At 42.4% G+C, this 19,747-nt stretch overlaps 1 protein-coding gene across 2 annotated transcripts in view; it reads left to right on the top strand.

Moving 5' to 3' along the window:
* Positions 1 to 19,747, top strand: part of OGDHL (oxoglutarate dehydrogenase L) — a 92,000-nt gene that overhangs the window by 11,828 nt on the left and 60,425 nt on the right. Inside the window, exons 3-4 of one of the 2 annotated variants that reach the window (XM_066600418.1) lie at positions 16,286 to 16,477; positions 17,364 to 17,466. In XM_066600418.1, the coding sequence (XP_066456515.1) occupies positions 16,286 to 16,477; positions 17,364 to 17,466 (295 nt within the window). Of the gene's footprint in view, positions 1 to 16,285; positions 16,478 to 17,184; positions 17,285 to 17,363; positions 17,467 to 19,747 lie in introns of both variants that reach the window. The other variant, XM_066600419.1, reaches the window with a different exon arrangement.

The following is a 19,747-nucleotide window of genomic DNA, read 5'->3' as shown; positions in this document are numbered from 1 at the left end:
GTTGGCTGCTAGCAAATCTCATTCCAAATGCTGGAAAATTAACGCATGGAAAATAGCTAAAAACCTTCTCCAACATGTTGTGATCTTCTAGTGAGAAACAGTAAGGAGAAAAGTATTGGAGTCTGACAGTAAGAGTGTATGTACCTATGGCTGCCTTATCCTAACTAATTAATAGGAAAGCCGAGTTTTTAGGGGTTGTCTGACAACAACTCGTAAATTGTAGTCTCGGAGCGTCCCGAAATGGTGAGCAGTGGAGGATATACATGCGTTCCTCTGCTCTCCATTTTCTTCATTAGGATCAATAGACCTACTGCTAAAGTCCTATGTTTGTTGTTTTGGGGGGGGGGGGGGGTTGTGTCTAAATGTTTGTCATAGTACAAAAAAAACCTTGCGTTTTTAAAGTAGTTGACATGTTATGTAAATCAAATCTTCCCCCTCCCCTAAAAAACTGTTTAAGTTGTAAAACAGAGCATGAAAAACGCCAATTAAAGGAGGGGTGGGGGTGGAATAAATACCTTTTGGTAAGGCATAGTATAACCAAATTGACAACTAGGGCAAATCCTTTCTCTTTTTGTTGCTCAGTATGTTATTGAAATTCTGGGAGTGTCAGAAGTCTCTTCCTAGTGGGTCGTCCTCTGTTTTTGGCCATCCCATGTTCTTTCACGGACTATTGATAGAATGACCTCTGGGCCGGATGCAATCTAAGGGTATCCTCATCATTCAACTGCTCTCGGGTGGTATTCTTCTACTGTTTCCGCAGTTTGTTTGTGGTCTCCGCCCCTGGGTGTTTGCTATGTCTATGGTCAACTGGTTGGTTAGTTTTGTCCGTTGACTATATCAGGGGTGGAGGAACATTGTTAAGGGACTTAATTCCCTTTTGAATGTCTGTGTTGGTACATAGGCCCCTCCACACTTGATTGCTCTTTTGTACGGGTTGCTCCTGGAAGATGGGACTACTCGACTTCCTTCTTTTGCCCCCAGCTGAGACAAGGCCTTGGGAATCTCTATCCGTGGCTGACAGGGAGAAATCCTGCATGATAACACACAAACTGTACATCTCTAACTGAATACAAGAGAACAGTTAGAAAATTCTATCCAGATGGTACCGCACACTGGTCAGGCTGGCAGTCAAACACGCACTGGCTGGATATTACCAACTTGTACAATAAACCTATATGGAGGGTCCCTAGACTTAGATTTCAAAGCAAATTGCTCTATTACCTTTCCTTTCAGGTTAAATTGCTTGGATCAAAAGTTTATTTTTTGTTGATCGCTTCCTTGCAGTTATGCGTCTGGTAATCCCCAGGTTCTGGATGTCTTCTTCCTCTCCCTCCAGAGTGCGCTGGCCTAAGGAGTTCAATGGTATCATGTGTATCAAGGACATGATTGCCCCTGCATCTACCACATATGAGACATATGAGACCTTTTGGGCTATTTGGGATCCCTGGGATAGGTTTTGAAATTTTCCCACGTTATATGTGGTTGGATGGCGGTACAGATCCTGAGCTTCTACCACTTGGTACTATGGAACATTGTGGACATCTGCTTAACCCCTTCTCTCCCCCTCCTTGTGTTTGTTTCTACGCCTGTTTAGTAATTGGTGTTTGCTCAGTTGAAAACTAAAGCGATTTCATGGGCAGTTCTGGATGTGATTACCTATACGCACTCATGGTCTTTTGTCACTCGGACATACTTGATTGTACTGGGTATGCTGCCCTTCTCAGTTTACTGTACCTTTTTATTTTTTTTTTTTCATTGATTCTCTTAACAAAATTTGATTTACCAAAACAAATTTAACAACTGGGTATTACTGTTCCCCTTATCAAAGCTGCATATCTTTACACTGTCTAAAGGTCCATTTACATGTAATGATTATTGCTCAAAATTCGTTCAAATGATGGCATATGAGCGATAATCGTTGCGTGTGAGCGCTGCCATCTTCCACTCTTCGGCTGAGCAATGATTTTAAGGTGATCTTAAAATCCATCGTTAAGCCGGAAAGAGGGAAACAGGGACCGCACGCTGTGTTCTGCACAGGAGTCAGATTACATTTTATTCTGCCGACAGCCCGTGCGAGAACACTGGACATGTGTGTAGAGCTTAGACCACATGCTGTGCTCTGCGAACAGCTCCTGGAGGCCCCTTAACATGCAAAGGAAGCTAATGAAGTGTTTATGGACATTAGTGTCCATTAACACTTTATGCAAAATGATTGCTAAAACTGTCAATCTTTCAATCATTTGAAAGTTTGTCTTTGTGTGTAAATGGGCCTTAACATAGGCAGCACTGACTGAGCATTATAGGAGTGTCCTAGGACAACCCCCCCCCCCCCCTCTATCCAGCTCTCCAAACTGGTAATGCCCAATTTATTCATAAATTTGTAGTGGGAATAACAGGAACAGAACAGTTCATAAGAATAAGACAAGATGTTACAGAATTGTTATAGTATGGGGTATACAATTATTTACTGAAGCAGACCTTTCAGAAGAGCTGACAGGTGCACATGAAGGACCTTGATCTAAAAGCCAATACACAATTAGCTGGTATTGCCAAAGGACCTGGATATAAATAGATAATTTTATAACCTCTTTCTCTCAAGATTCTTGCAATTCGCTCTAGCATTCTGGATATTCGCTGCTGGCCCAAGTCCTGACTGTTGGCAACCCATTCTTGCCTAATCCATGCTTGGAGTTTATCACAATTTTGTGTTTGTTTTGTCCACCTGCTTTTTGAGGATTGACCACATGCTCTTAATGGGATTTGGATATGGGGAGTTTCCTGGCCATGGACCCAAAATTTCAATGCTTAATTATCGAGCCACTTGGTTATCACTTTTGCCTTGTGACACGCAGCTCCATCATGCTGGAAAGAGTACTGTTAATCACTACATTGCTTCTGGATGGTTGGGAGAAGGCGGTTTTTGGAAGACGTTTAAATGCCCTTCTTTATAGATGGCAGTGTTCTTGGGTGAAATTTAGGGTTGAACCCACTCCCTTGGATGAAAAGCAATCCCAAACGTGAATTGTCTCAGAATGGTTTACTGTTATATGGCGGGGGGCCATACGAGATCCCTAAACATGAGTCGGGGCATTGAAATGCCGCTGTCAGAATTGACAGCGGTATTTAAAGGGTCAACAGCTCCGATGAGCCGCGTGGCTTGTCGGAGCTGCTGCAGGCGGGAATTGGCTGTAAGAAGCGGGCGGGGGATGGCTGTAAGAAACAGCCAACACCCTTGCTGTATAGAGGGGTATTGTTCCGCAATCTCCCTCCATACATACCCCGACGAGGCAGGTTGTAACTGTATGCCCTATAGTATTTAGGGGTTAAAGTTAATACATTTCCGGGCAGAGTCCAGAGTAGGAGTGCAATCTGGCTTGAATCCATCTCTCAACTAGTTTGTTTTAGAGACCGGACACACAAATGCAAAGTTTTTAGGGATATGCTGTGTAGATTTACGCACTATTGGTGTACACAAATGTTCATTAATGTCTTTGTGCTTCTGTGTATGCATTATATGGTTTTTTTTTTTTTGCTTTTGTCAAAACTTATTTTTTGATCTTTTGTGAACTAAGCTTGCAGTGTTCTTATATATTATTGAGGGCTCTCTGTTTTTTATTCCAGAGGCATCTCCTTTTATTAGCATTATTATTCTCCTGAAAGCCAGTTTTATAAAGTATTTTAGGCCTGATGGCAAAATCTTCCATTAAGTGTATTTATGACATTGATGTATTTCTGTCTGAATGATGCTGCAGCATTGTAAGCTGCTGAATGGGACTTTAAACCATGTTATTTCAGAGATCCTTTTGTCTGGGGTGTATTAATTCTTTTTGGAGACCTGATTCAATCCAGTAATCAATCTTTGCAGCTCAGTAAACTCCTCATTTATCTGCGTTCTACAACTTGATCCACCACAACGGTCTGACTTCAGCGTTACATTTTCCAGATGTAATAATTATTATTTACTCTGCCGTAGCACTCTACAGTTAGCAGAAATGAGCGTTTGTGTAATGAGAACATCCTGTGTTCATATGTACTATTGGGGTAGATGGACACTGTAGGAGAATTGGGCTTGGCCAGAGTCAGCCATGTTGCTCTCATACAGTTATCTTACAAGTGTATTGTAATGAATGCAGACTAATTTACATAACTAGATTGACTCCGTGTTCGCTACACGAACATAAAAGGTTTGGAAAAACGGTTCTCTCTCTCTTCCTCTTTTTCTGTGTCTCTGTCTTTCTCTGTTTTTCCCTGCCTCTTTCTTTGTCTGACCCTCTGTCTTTCTTTGCCCCTCTCTCTCTAATGTACATGGGCACGCACAGATTCCCGCTATCCTGCGTACCTGTCTGTCTTCTTTCTTCTGGTCTGCGGCTCTGTACGGATGTGTCGGTTGTCGCACATGCGTAGTACAGATTTCCACACACCGTTGCTAGGCGATGACGCAGGTCCTGCGACATTCCAGAATGGCCGCGGATCCATTGACTTCAATAGAAGCCATCTGAGAGGAAAACACTCCGAAATAAAGCATGCTGTGATTTTTATTTATTTATTTATTTATTTTTTTCTTTTACTTTACTTCTTTCCTCTCCGAGCGGAAATCACAGTTCATTTCCACTTTGTATGCGTGGAAGAATCAATTTAAAATTGCATCCTATAGATGGACAACCGCTGCGGATTCTGCAGCAAAAATCCACCTGTGGACATGAGCCCTTACTCTGTTTCTCTCTTTCTCTGCCTTCCCTGCTGTCTCTCTGCGTGGGAGGCGAGGGAAACGGAAGCCCGCTTACCCGCATCTGGTCGCGGGGATTTCCCAGGGCCCATAATCTCCTAGATCTGCGGCTGTACTGTGCCTGCATCCGCAGCCTGCACCTTTTGTGTGTCCTGCGCCGGGAAAAATTTTGACAGCCGCCGCGGTCCCTCTTTCTGCGATTTATTCATTTTTCTCTTCGGCCACCTGCAGACGGGCGAAAATTCCGCCGCGGAATTTCCGCCCTTGGAAGCTACCATAGGATGCAATCCTAGGCAGACGGCCGTGGTTTCTCTGTGCGAAATCTTGCGCGGCAAACAAAACCGCAGCATGTTCTATTTCTCTGCGGGGCTCGCAGAGCCCCACACAGAAACGTCACTGCCCGGCCGCCGGCTCCGGTCTGCATATGCGCCGGCTGCCCGGCAAGCCGGCACAACAAACAGCCGGAGCCGCGGGTGAGTACACGCTGCTCTCTGCAGGCGCTCGGGTCGGGTCCCGCTGCGAGAATCCTCACAGCCAGATCCGGCCCACCCATCTGTAGGCGGCTGAAGCTTGCCAGCTTTGTTTCTGTCCTCCGGTGAGTGTCTGTTGCAGCTACCGCCCCCTCTGCATTTCACTGACTGCTGTGCTCGGTGCCCCCATGAGTGTGTCTCGCGCTTCCTCCTCCTCCACTGGCTCCTGTGCGTGGAAGAAGTCTGTTAGCCGCTTGGATGCTGGCTTCATCGCTCACCTCCTTGGCCAAGTCTCCAATGTTGCTCTGGGGTCCCTCTGGTGAAGCTGGATGCGGTCTCTGTCTGCTTTCTTAGCGGAACTCATAGCTGTGCTCCCGCTCTCTCTGCCATCGCTCCACGCTAAGCGTCGCTTAGCAAGACTTGACTCTCCCTAGCAGCACGCGCCCATAGACTTAACATAGAAACTTTGGGCAGCCCTCACAGGTCACTCACTGCATCAAACTCCATTTTGGGGGGGATTTTACAGCGGTGATGAGCATGTAACAAATCCACTGAATCTAAAATCAGCCAGTACTTGATCTAGTTGGGGCAGGTGCAGGGATGTATGCATGCGCGTGGCTCATATACTAAGATTCTATAAAGCATATATTTGGCTGGTGCCTTGTTACACATCAGGAGAGCTTTAAACTAGAACAATATGGGAAGGGAAGTGAAAGGCCAGGTAAAAATATACAGCTAATTAATACATTTGAGAACCTTGCTACTAGAAGTGGCAAGAAGGAACAAAGACAAACTATTCTGAAGGAAAGTAGAGGAGCAAGAGACACCGATCACAAACTAAAATGCCTCTACACAAATGCACAGAGCATGGGAAACAAACAAGGAGAATTGGAGCTCCTAACACAAGAGAAATATGATGTCAGGCATCCCAGAAACTTGGTGGAATGATGCACATGATAGGAATACAAGGCTTGTAGAATTCAACCTTTTATAAGACATGGACCTAATAAAAGGGGAGGAGGTGTTGTGTTGTATGTTAGAAAAACACTCATCAGGAAAGATTCAAGCTTCAGAGCATGGTAGTTCTGTAGGAACTGTTTGGGTAAGAATACAAGGAGAGAACAACAGAAAGGACCCCATTGTAGGCATTTACTATAGGCCAACTGAATGAACGAAAAATATGGATGAACACTTTCTATATCAGATGGCCAAGTTCTGAAAGCACGATATAGTGCTCATGGATCCAGGCATTTATTCTAATCTCTCAGGTAAAAAAAATGGGTCCCACAAATTCCCACCCTCTCTTGATGACAACTTTATCCTCCAAAAGGTAGAAGAGCAAACAAGGGGATCTGTGATCTTGGACCTAATTCTTACCAACAGGAAGAGAATGGTTGAGAAATTACGGGTGGCTGGGTCCCATGGAGGAAAAATCGCAGTATGCTCCGTTCTTGCACGGATTCTGCATGGACGGCTTTCATTGAAGTCGAGGAACACTTATCTAACTTACATGAATTAAAGTCTCCAGGTCCAGATGAATGACATCCTAGGATACTGAAGAAAGCAGCAGAGGTAATTGCTGAACCAACCGAATTTCTAGAGAACAGGAGAAGTTCCAGAAGATTGGAAAAGGGCAAATGTTACATTCACAGCTGTACTGCATGTTACTGATACGTACTGATAGATATCAATAAATACTAGGTATTGGTAAATATTTGGGTCAAAATACACAAGCCTGCGTCAAGGTTCCTCGTTTATGTGAGAGTCTCTACACTGTCAATCTAAATCACAGAAAAGAGAAATCTAAACAGAGGGCTAACCAATGTGATTGCGTATGAGAACAATGGACTCTATCTGATTTATATACGTGGCAGAATAGAACGTGCGTATTACGCAATCCTGATATGATAATGCGATTAGAACTGTGTGAGGCAATGCAATCGATTTTGCCTGCGAGTTACAGCTTATCACAGGAGCGTACAGCACCCACATAGTACGCGGTAATCATATGCCTGTGTGAGCCCGGCCTAAGGCTGTATTCGGATAGCCAAGATTTGGTGGTAGTAGGTCATGCTGGTTGACCTATGTTAAATATTGATGACCATTCATTATTTAACCCTTAGTGACACGACCTGTATAAGATCTAAAGACACAACAAATTTGGGGGGATTTTCAGCTCTACTTTTGAAAAGCCATAACTTTTTATTTTTATTTATTTTTTTAATTTATCCATCAACATGGCCATACAAGGCTTGTTTTTTTGCAAGGTGGAGGCTGAGAGAATTGTGTGAGATTTGTGTTACAAGACGCACGAATGTGAACCCCATTCTTTTGAATGGAGTCATACACATGAGCCTTTTTTTTTTTTTTTAATCGCATTGTACCGCGATGCAAGAAACACACTGTGGCGCGTCCTATCTTTGGGTGTGCCCTCGTATCGCTCATTGTTTTCAATGAGGCCAGTGGCAGCATTGCAACATGTGCTAGGTGCACACGGTGGGTTGCGATGCAATGCGGAGGATCGCTACTTTCCCCGAAGTAATGTGAGTCAGTTTTGATATGAAATCGCATGTTGGCGAGTGCGATTATTAAGTCATCATTCACGTCCTGCTATCGTGCTCGTCCATGTGAACTTGGCCTAACTGTAGTTTTTATAGAATGTATTGCATAACATTTTTATTAATTTTTCTGTGGGGGGCAGGAAGAAAAAACAAATTCTGCCTTATTTTTAGCTCTTTTCCACGTTGTGTGTGTGTATATATGTATATATATGTATATATATGTATATATATGTGTGTGTATGTATGTATGTATGTATGTATGTGTGTATATATATATATATATCTATATAAAATTATCCCTACCATCCTGTGTGTGCAAACTGTGCAGTGTGCATATATGTGATCAAATGCTACGATATCATAGTACGCCTCTCTGCTGGCCAAGTGAGGCCCCTTTCTCTTGACGGGGACATGTTCGATTTCTCACTTGTAGCATGATCTCGGGGTTACACTCATGAAGACAGCATGTTGAGTCTTTTACTCTCTTACTAAATTGGCCCTACTGTTGTAACACTACATGACGGTGAGAGCCTTGGAACAGAACCATCAGGAGCAACTAAAGTAAGAGCAGGCTGACTGATCATAAACAAGTTTTATAGCTTGGTATTGGTTTTATATCTTTCTGGTATGCTTCTTCCCATCAGGGCCATTTTAAAGACTCCTAACTGGAATTGCTAGCAGTAATACCCAGTGCTTTCCGACGTTACCTTAATTCTGCTTTTTCCCGTACTATCTGTAATGACTTGGCTGATAATATTTCCTCACCCCAACGTTTCTGTGCTTTAATGATATGGCTGGTTGGTGTATATGGATGTAATTAATACCAAATTTTGAAACGCACTTATTTTCTAATCTATTTTATACTCTATAGTATGTTTTTTATTCTCTTTTCTGTCTATGATGATGGAGGCAGGTATTTTGCCTGAGCTGTTGTTCTTCTACATGAACATCAGATGAGAGATTTGCTTTACAGCAGTCACATGGACATAAGAAAATGGGTCTAGAGATGACTTATTGACTTCTATGGGAGTATCCTGTGTACGTGTGACCTGTACAAGGATGAGGGAAGCTGTCCCCCCAAATATAAAAACTTGATTTAAACCGTACATGGATCAATGAGTGGAAAAGGTTGCAATGGGAGGGGGTAAGTTCTCCTTCAATGGAAGTCTTAAAATAGAGGCTGGAGAGACATCTGTTAGGGTTGACTTAGTGATCCTGCACTGGGCAGGGGGTTGGACCCGATGACCCTGGTGGTCCCATCTAATTCTACCATTCTATAAGTACTTACGTTTCTGCTAATATTTTCTTTATTGGATTAGAAGAAGTCATAGCCTTCAACTAACCTTTTTTTGTTTGCTTTTTACTAATTTTATATTAGTAGGAAAATTGGTAGAATTAAGATCTTGAACCCTCTTGATTGGCAACCCTATTCTCCACAATCTCTATTGAAGCCTTATGTTCAGGGGTGCTTTTCTGCATTCTCCCTTAGGGCCACAATGGGTATGTTTCTGAACACGTGACAAACGGGGGTATCCATTTTGTGGTGAAAGTCTTTATTCCTTTAACCCCTTACTGACGAAGCCTGTTTGCGCCTTAGTGACGGAGCCAAATTTTTGAAATCTGACATGCGTCGTTCAACGTAGCATAACTCCGTAAAGGCTTTACATATCCAAGTGATTCTGACGTTGTTTTTTCGCCACATGTTGTACTTCATTTTGGATGTAAAAAGAGACCGATATAATTTGTGTATATTTTATTAAAAGTACCAATATTGGAAAAATGTTGAAAAAAGTCTTTTTTTCACATTTTCAACTGTAATATCTCAAATATGTCCAAACATACTGTACAAATATTTAATAAGATATATATTTCCATCTGTTTACTTTATTCTGAATGCACACTTGAAAAACTTTTTTTTTTCTTTTTAACCATTTATAGGGCGTACAAATTTAACATTACTTTTCAGCATTTTGAGGAACACTTTGTTTTCCTGCACCAAGCCAAGTTTGCAAAGGCTCATGAGTGTCAGAATAATAGATACCCACCCCCCACCCCCCCAAATGACCCAATTTTAAAAACTACACCCCTTAATGTATTCACTGAGGGGTGTCATGAGTATTTTGACCCTACCAGTTTTTTTCAGGAATTAACTCAATTTAGAGGAGAAAGAAATATAAAATTTCATATTTTTGCAAATATGTCATTTAAAAGACATATATATTTTTTTCCTATAGTGCCCATGAAAATGAGGATTTACACCCCAAAATGGATACCCCCGTTTGTCCTGTGTTCAGAGACATACCCATTGTGGCCCTAATCTTATGTGTGGATGCACAACGGGGCCCAAAATGAAAGGAGTAGTTGCTGGCTTTCAGAACATACATTTTCCTTGAAGGCGTTTTAGGCCCCATAGCACTTTTGTAGAGCTCTTGAGCGGCCAAAACCAAAGAGAACCCCCACAAGTAACCCCATTTTGAAAACTAGACGAATTTATCTAGGGGTGTACTGCCCATTTTGAACGCACAGTTTTTGAATGAATTCAAGCAAAGCAAAAGGAAAACAAAATGTGATTTTCGTTTTTTTTTGGCAATTCTGTCGTTTTAAAAACTGCTTTTTTTGTACAGCAGACACATGAATGAAGACTTGCACCCCAAAATGGATACCCCTGTTTGTCCCGTGTTCAGAGACATACCCATTGTGGCCCTACTCTTATGTCTGGATGTACAACGGGGTCCAAAATGAAAGAAGTAGTCGGTGGCTTTCAGAACAGAAATTTAGCATGAAAGTGATTTAGGCCCCATTGCCCACTTGTAGAGCCCTTGAGCGGCCAAAACAACAGAGAACCCCCACAAATGACCCCATTTTGAAAACTAGACCTCTTAATGAATTCATCTAGGGGTGTACTGTGTATTTATACCCTACAATTTTTGAATAAATCTAAGCAAAGCAGTAGGAAAAAATTACGATTTTCACTTTTTTGGCAATTTTGTCAATTTAAAAACTGTTTTTTTGTACAGTGTACATAGGAATGAAGACTTTCACCCCAAAATGGATCCCCCGTTTGTCCAGTGTTCAAAAACATACCCATTGTGGCCCCAATCTACTTATAGGACACATGGTTAGGCCCATAATGGAGGGAACACCCGTTGGATTGCAGGGCACAACTTAATAAATCCCAGGCCCCATTGTTCATTTGTACGGAATAAAAATTGACTCCCTAAAAATATCCCCTCCCCCCCCCCCCCCCCCCCCCCCCCCCATCCACACACACACTCCACGCCATTTTCGGTGTTCCCCAAATCTTAGATAAAAGTAATAATGTGAACTGTGTGGTATTTCCGAAGACAGGGGTAATTACGGAGGCTGGTTGGGATGGGTACATGGGGCAATAAAACCGGGTATCTCCTCCCCTCTCCTCATGCTTTTTTGGGGGTATTTCGTGACCTCAGTAGCGGGTATGGGGTGTAAAAAGTGGCGCTCTGTGAGGCTCCATAAGCTTGATGAGGTGCGGCGGTCTCGCACAGAAGACGCTCAACAAGGTGCTCCTGGAACTGCATGAAGGCGAGCGTTCCCGGGGCTTCTTGTAAATTGCGTATTACAGGTAGCGGTCTGAATAACGCCGGGCTCACACAGCCGTAGGTGGAATCCGCTTGCGGTGGCCCGCAGCGGAACCCAGCTGTGAGCCCGGCTGTGACCCTGCGTATGGCCGCGTAATGTACTGCGCATAACTGCCTACTCACACAGGCGGTCATTTGCAGTACTTTTTTTTTTTTTTTTGTTTGTATTTCCCGCACCGTCGCTTAGCGATGACGCAGGTACCCGCAGCCTGTTTACAATGTAGTTGTGTATGGGCAGCGGGTATATCCGCAACCATGGAGCACAATAGGCTCTATGTTGCAGATATCCGGGGCAAAATAGAACCTGCTGCGTTCTCTTTTCTGCGAGTGGATTACACAATTCCGACCCGCTAATGTGAGCGGAATTGTGTAATCCAATGCGCTTCATCTGCATATTACCGCGCATCAGACGCATGCGGAATCCATAATTCCTATCCGGTCATGTGAGACCGGCCTAAGGTAGATCGCTACCTATTTATCACGTGACCGGGGACAGCTCAACGAGGCCACCCGTCACTGCTCCAGGCTCTCGGCGACCGATGGTCGCTGGGAGCAAGGAGATTTTAAATTTCCCGGGCTCCCCGACTCCTGCGCATGTGTCCGGTGTTTTGCCAGCGGTCGCATGCGCAGGATCCGGGAAAGTTCACGGGAGAAGATCGCGTCGGGGTGCAAATACGGAGGCCTCCGGTAAAAAGTTTTATCTCCTCTCACTGATCGCATCGGTGAGGGGAGATGAAGCTTCACCTTTTTTTTTAACTTTTACATGATCGCCATTATCCATTGGATAACGGCGAACACGTGACGAGGAACCACTCACCGCGCCCCCCCGTGAAATCTCCAGGCTCTCGGCTAAGTTTTGTAGCCAGGAGCAGGGAGACTTTAAATTATCCTGGCAATCCACGGCTTTTGCGCATGCGTTCGCCATTTTGGCGACGGGCGCGTGCACAGAAGCTGGGGTAAGGTCCGTGGATAAATCCGCAGGCCTTAGGTACGTCCTTTCATCCTACCTCACGGATATGATCCGTGGGGGGAGATGAAACGCAGGCTTTTTTAACTTTTTTTTTAAACTTTTTTTTTTTTTTTTTTTTACTTTTTACACTTTTTTTTAACTTTACATGATTACTGCTATCCATTGGATGACAGTGATCATGTCCCTGGTGACATCCCTCTGCTCCGGGCTACACATGGCAGCCAGGAGCAGAAGGATTTTAAATTTACCGGGGCTCGAGCCAGTCTGTGCACGAGCCCGATGTCAATCATAGGGCGCACATGCGCAGACGGGGATTCGGTTCCGGGACATCGGGGAGGACTTAGGCGAGTATTTTCACCTCCCCTCATGGATCCGATCCATGAGGGGAGGTGAAACTGCCTTTTTTTAAAACTTTTTTTTTTACTTTTTCGCGATCGCCGCTATCCAATGCATAGCGGCGATCGCGTGCCCGGGGACCGGTAACACCTCCTGGTTCCCGGCTACCTTCAGGAGCCAGGAGATTTCAAATTTGCCGGGGGCTCCCGGGCTTCTGCGCATGCGCCTGACGTCATCGTCTGGCGCGCATGCGCAGAAGACCGCTGGCGGGTCCGGGAGGACCCGATCTCCGGGGGACAGCAGGGACAAGCCGCGTGAGTATTTTCAGTTTCCCTGATGGATCCGATCCATCAGGGCAGCTGAATCTTTACTTTTTTACACATTTTTGTTTACTTTTTTGCGATCGCAATGCCGGGGGGGACTGCCCGCATCCTGGGATGACAGCTCCATGCTGTCGGCTACCTGCGGGCACCGACAGCATGGAGCTGTCACGTCCTCAGGCAGGTGGGCATCAATCCAAAGAGGATGCATAAAACTACGTCCTCTAGGATTAAAGCCCACTTTCTGAGGACGTAGTTTCCCGATGGGGCAGTCGTTAAGGGGTTAAACAAATAGTTTATTAATTTTTCACAGTGGAAATAAAGTACATTGTAAACAAGCATAGAGATTCCAATACATACAGATGTGCATGTCTGTCCACAATATTTATAAACATTGGATGAATATTTCCATTATAACTATGTTCTTAAAGGTGGGTCTATCATGTACCCAGTTGTGGCAAGACATGAAAAATGTCTTGTTAGGGTTCTCATATTTATTCAGATCTCATATATGCATAACCACTTATAGGGTAGCCATAATGAAAGTCTTAATTCCTATGTATGCTGTACAAAAAAAAACTATTTTTAAAATGACACAATTGCCAAAAAAACAAAATCGTAATTTTTTTCCTTCTGCTTTGCTTCGATTCATTTAAAAATGGTGAGGTCAAAATACGTAGTACACCCCTAGATGAATTCATTAAGGGGTCTAGTTTCCAAAATGGGGTCATTTGTGGGGGTTTTATATCGTTTTGGCCTCTCAAGGACTCTACAAGTGGGCAGTGGGGTCTAAAACACCTTTTACTCAAAATGTCTGTTCTGAAAACCACCCGCCGCTCTTTTCGGTTAGGGCCCCGTTTTGCATACAAACAGAAGATTAGGGCCACAATGGGTATGTCTCTTAACACAGGACAAACACGGGGGATCCATTTTGGGGTGAAATTCTTCATTCATATGTGTGCTGTACAAAAAACCCTAGTTTTAAAATGACACAATTGCCAAAAAAGCAAAAATCTTATCTTTTTCCTTCTGCTTTGCTTCGATTCATTCAGAAACGGTGGGGTCAAAATACGCAGTACACCCCTAGATGAATTCGTTAAGAGGTCTAGTTTTCAAAATGGGGCCATTTGTGGGGGTTCTCTATCGTTTTGACCGAAAAGATTAGGGCCACAACGGATATATTTCTAAACACAGGACAAATGGGGGTATCAATTTTTGGGTGCAAATCCTCATTTTCATGTGCACTATAGAAAAAATCCTGTGTTTTTTAAAATTACATATTTGCAAAAATATGAAATTTTTATTTTTTCTAGTCTAAATTGCATTAATTTCTGAAAAGAAACGGTGGGGTCAAAATACTCCTGACCCCCCCCCCCCCCCCTCCTCAGTGACTACATTAAGGGGTGCAGTTTTTAAAATAAGGTCATTTGTGAGGGTGTCTATCATTCTGACACCTATGAGTCTTTACAATCTTGGCTTGGTGTTGGAAACTACAGTGTTCTTCAAAATGTTAATAATTAAGGTTAAATTTGTACGTCTCCTAAGTGGTTAAAAAAAACTGAGATTTTTCCAATGTGCGCCCAAAATAAAGTAAACAGATGGAAATATATATCTTATCAAAAGTTTCTATATTATGTTTGCACATATTTGAGATATTGCAGTTGAAAATGTGAAAGAATGATGATTGTTTTCAAAATTTCGAAAACCCATTTTCAAATCCTGTGTTTGGTAATACCACTTTGACAGAGGAAGGGGGGCAGTCCTTACTCAAGACCCTCATCTTATTCAGTGTAGAGAATAACTACTATTATGGGAACCAATCCTATTCCCTCTGACTTCATTGTCTGCTCCAAATTGATTATAATGAGGTGTGTGCGTGTGCGCGTGTGTGTGTTACACTCTCCTCATAATCCTGCCAAATTTCGGGAGGTGAGAGAATTAGATTTGATACATTACACATTGGCACCAATACTTTTGCACTAAGCACTGAATAATCAAGTTGTGACCCCCTTTACTTTTCCTATTTAAAACCTAAAGAATGATCATCCCAAATTTCATGTTTGTGCGACATCGGGAAGTTAGAGAATTAGTGGCCAGTCAGTCAGCGAGGGTTTTCACCATATATATATATATTTATTTATTTGTTTGCATAGGCTGATGTGAGAAACATATGAAAAGATATAACCTATAATAGAATAGATATATTATTACTATAACACTACGAAGGCCGCCTCTTGCTCTGCGGGACCCAACATGTACAGCTCACGGATCTCAGTTAGAACAGTGTAATGTATAATTGGACCTACAGTGGCTGCAAATGAATTGGAACAGATGCTTTCACCCACAGTTCATAGCTGATCACAGTGGGCACCTTCTGATCAACTTACTTTCTGAAGACCCTCTTAGGGAAAAAAAAGTGTTCAAAGTTGACAAAACTCTTCAGTTGAACACCTTTTTCTAAAGCACTGTTATATCTCTTTTAGTGAAAGGAGAGGCTTTTTTAGCCCAATGTAATTGTACTACGGCCATACAGAATTAATTTCTCAGTTTCCATATGAACCTATTGAAAAGTAAAAAATTGCGATTATCCATATATGGTTGTTTTATAAAATCCAGGCTATGGGATGAACCTCCATGTGCCGGCAGCCGGAGCATCTTGAAGTCACTGTGGGTCTGTACTCTGGAGCCGGTGCGCTGCTGCCCAGCTGGTTCTGCCGTGTGCACCAGGTGTTAGAACTGAGAGTTGCTTTCTAACCGCCTCACTTATGTAAAGTGCTATTCCCGCCTGTTTTATGTCAGTGCAGCAGCTATTACAGCCGAACAGATGTCCATTTTAAGGAGAACAGATATTACATTTATTTAAGTGTATTAGTCCGTTGCATCGGCACGCTGCCGCCTCAATAATTGTAATGCATTGCAGACTCCGTGTTGCATCTTAAGCAGAATGAAACATGACTTTTTAAGGTGTCTTCAGTTCTAATATTTATTCCCTCCTCTGATAATTTTCGTGATGCTCAGCTTTATGATAATGCGTCATTCCAGCAATATGTTCCAAAGATTATTCCACTTCTTGCACCCCTTAGCATTTATTACCCATTTATTGTAAATGCTTATTTGAACTATAGCAAGGATTACAAAGTTTTTTTCTTTAATTAAATGTGTAAATATTCTTTTATCCACATTTAATATATTTCAAATTGTGATTCTTGAATGAGGTTCCCGAAGTCTCATGAGGATGACTGCTAAATTACAATTCTGTCTTTTTTTTTTTTAAATTATTAACAGTCTTGGGATACTTTCTTCCGCAACGCTGACGCTGGAGACTCGCCTGGTGGAGCCCATCAGATATCAAATCCAGCTGATATGCAAAATAAAGCTTTATTGATTCGCAGCCAAGGTCTTGCTATGGCTCCGGCCAAAGCGGAGAAACTGGTGGAAGACCATCTGGCAGTGCAGTCATTAATCAGAGCATATCAGGTGAGCGCATTCAACAAAAGGACGTTTTGGGGATGGTTTTACTTTTTTGTAGTTTTATCCAAGTGTGTGTTTTTTTTTTTGTTGTTTTTTTAATAAAGTACATCTTCACCTTTTAACACCATTCATTTTCAGGTCCAACATTCTCAGCTGATTTTCCGATACAGAGCTCCATAGCTTCTCCTCCGTATGCTTAAAGTACAAATTTTGGCGGTCTGCAGCCACCACTAGGGGGAGTGTTTATTGCATACTGCTTTATTATTGAGTTCAATGTAGACCCGTAATCACAGTCTTTCTATTGGCTGGGAGGAAATCCACCAAAACCCGGTGCCACTCAAACACAAAATCTCTGTGCTCCAGGACAGCATTGCTCACCATTGAGCCACTGTGATGTCCAAGTTGTTAGGCATCTAATCTCCAGTTTGGGCTATTACTTGATAGTGTCATGTGTATATACCCAATGACCATACCATAACATAGTAATTATATTAATTGGCTGCAACAAATGCATAGTATTTCACAATGCGTGACCTTGGATATAGATGGCATCGATTTAAACTGCATCGACAGAAATAACTATTGGTAATATATTCTTTCTAATTCTGGAAGGAATCATTCAGACATGAAAACCACTGTATAGTATATGGCGGTACATCTAGCTGTCTGATAATAGCAGGGGTTTCAGCCAGCAGTTTTGTCCTTACTTGCAGATCAGAGGGCACCATGCTGCAAGTTTGGATCCATTAGGAATTAATCAAGTGTCTTTTGATGATACCATGGATGAAGAGACAGTGGGGCACACAGACATTGGTGAGCATTATACCTGCCCATTTGATGACCTTATGTTGTAATTTCTGTTTTCTTTGGCTTACCTCTTCAAATTGGACAGATCCGTGGGCATCATGTGGCTCAACTGGACCCTCTTGGGATTTTGGATGCCGACTTGGACTCTTTTGTGCCATCTGATCTTATTACCACACTTGATAAACTTGGTGAGAATTGAAGCCTGTAAATTGCCTAGCAGGTAGCGCCGTGCGTGCCTAGTTGTTGACTTTGTGCTTTTCTCCTTGACTTTGCTTTATGTGCTTGTCACTGCGTAGTTCTGTAGATGATGGCACAGATTACACACGTTATGATTTTGCTTTGTTTGGTGATTGTAGCAATATTTTAGTTATTGCTTATGGATGTAGTCCTTCAAAATATAGAGGAGAAATAATCAGATTTTATATTTGCTAAGATGTGTAATTTGTAATGAATAATGGCTACATCCATAGGTAATATAGCTGAAGTTTATGATCCCTGTGTTGTCCTGCCACAGTCCTGTGTGCTGTAGTGAAGTAGATGTGACGTCAAATGCATGTGCCGGTGCTCCTGAGGAGGATTTGGATGAAGCCCAACAGTTTTTTTCAGTTTTCAACAAGAAACCAATTTAGGGCTAATTTATCAAAACTGCCTAAAAAAAAAAACAACAAAAAACTCATTCTTGGCCATGGCAACCAATCGTACAACAGCTTTCATTTTAGCAGAGAAGTTTGATAAATGAAAGCTGTGATGCAATTGTTTAATATGTGCGACAAAGACCATTTTATCTTTTAGACAGTTTTGATAAATGAGGCAGATTTTCTCTGAAACCATTTTCAAGCAGGAGGTCTAAAGGGTAGTAAAATTTGGCTCTGTAGGAAAATTCATCTGTAGTTTTTTATTTTAAAAACTATTAGAAGAAACTACAGGGCTCCTTTATTCCTTTTTCTGGGATATGCTTCCATTTTTGGACAAAAACAGAAGGAAGGTTCTTCCTAAGATTCGTAATAATGAGGCATCTAGTTGGAAAAAGGCAGAGAGTAATGGCTTTACCACAACCTAATGCACATCATTTGGTGGAACAGAGTCGCTGACAAGACATGTGACTTATTGTATGACCAACTTTAGAAGCACTGATACTACATGGGTTTCAGATCCTGCTCTGTACCAGAGGTGTACGGCCTGTCGTCTGGGGGCCACAAGGAGTTTGCAAAACCTTTCTGTACTGCTGAAAATGTTCTGAAGGGGCCTGTAACAGGCATGCCCACGGGGTTATATAAATGGAGCTCGTATAGCCAATGTTGGACTTGAGAATGCAGCATTTTTGCTTGTTTTTTTTCATTCCAACTTTCCAAGAACCATAGCTTTTTTTTTCTTCAGTTACTTCTAGTTAGGAGCCTAGCCCCTTTGACCTGGCAGGTTCATTTATCAGTACAGAAACCGCTTTTATACATCCACTGTCTTTTGGTCTGCAATATCACTTCTTTCAGAGAGTTTATTAGGTCAAGGAATTCGGCTTTCTTCTTTGGGCTATGTAATATTATTTTTGATGACTTGCTGAGGGGAATATTAGTTGGGATGTGATATATTTTGCATAGTAAGCCCTATTGAGCAATTCTAGCTATGCAGTATCTCCTACTATGAATAGGGTTTGAATTGCCTTCATCTGCTTCTAGGAGGTGGGATTCTATTCCATTCCATGCTCTATTTAAGACCCAGGCTGTTCTTCCAGTTAGGAGGTGGGTCATGAGGGGTGTCATCACTCCTTAAGGAGAGCACCTAGAAGGTGCGTAAGGAGACTTATAAGGCCATGTATGCTCCTCTGGGAATTGCATGCAAATAAGGAAGATTGAACAATACCTCTGCAGTGCCACCTGTTGGATGGCAGCATTCCTGTAAATCAATGTCAGACTCTTTATACCTGTCTTTTGTAGCAATGATTGGATCATGGCATGTGACTGTGAATTGTTGTCCTGGTTCTTTTTGTATGCATTATTTAGTTTATTCTTCTATTGGCTTTTTGCTTGGTAATTCAATTTTCACTATTATTTCACTGTTTTTGATTCTATTCTATGAGTGGGAAATAATTATTTGGTTGAATCAGTACTGCCCTTCAGTGATAGGGGAAACAAGCATTCTCTATTGGATTCATGTCTGGGGTGTTACCTGACCATGGAAGCACCTCAAGTCTGAATTGTTAAACTCATGCGTTGCACGTTTTGTTGTGTGGCAAGGAGCTCTATGTTGCATAAAAATGCTGTTCCCATATGGAAATCATTCCTTGCACTGGTTCAACAAGCAATTCTTAATCACATTCATACACAGGAACTTATCACCATTCCTTTTACTGCATGCAAATGACATGGACCCTTTACCAAAATGACACCCCTAGACCATCAGTTTGTCCGAATGCTCGAGTCTTTGGTCGATGCAGTCGTTCCTAAGTTGGTGGTTGCAATTGGACCCAGGCTG

This window comes from Eleutherodactylus coqui, chromosome 4, assembly GCF_035609145.1.
Source record: "Eleutherodactylus coqui strain aEleCoq1 chromosome 4, aEleCoq1.hap1, whole genome shotgun sequence".
NCBI classification, from domain to species: domain Eukaryota; kingdom Metazoa; phylum Chordata; class Amphibia; order Anura; family Eleutherodactylidae; genus Eleutherodactylus; species Eleutherodactylus coqui.
Note: the sequence above shows the minus strand (reverse complement) of the source record. Positions and strands in the feature narration are given on the sequence as shown.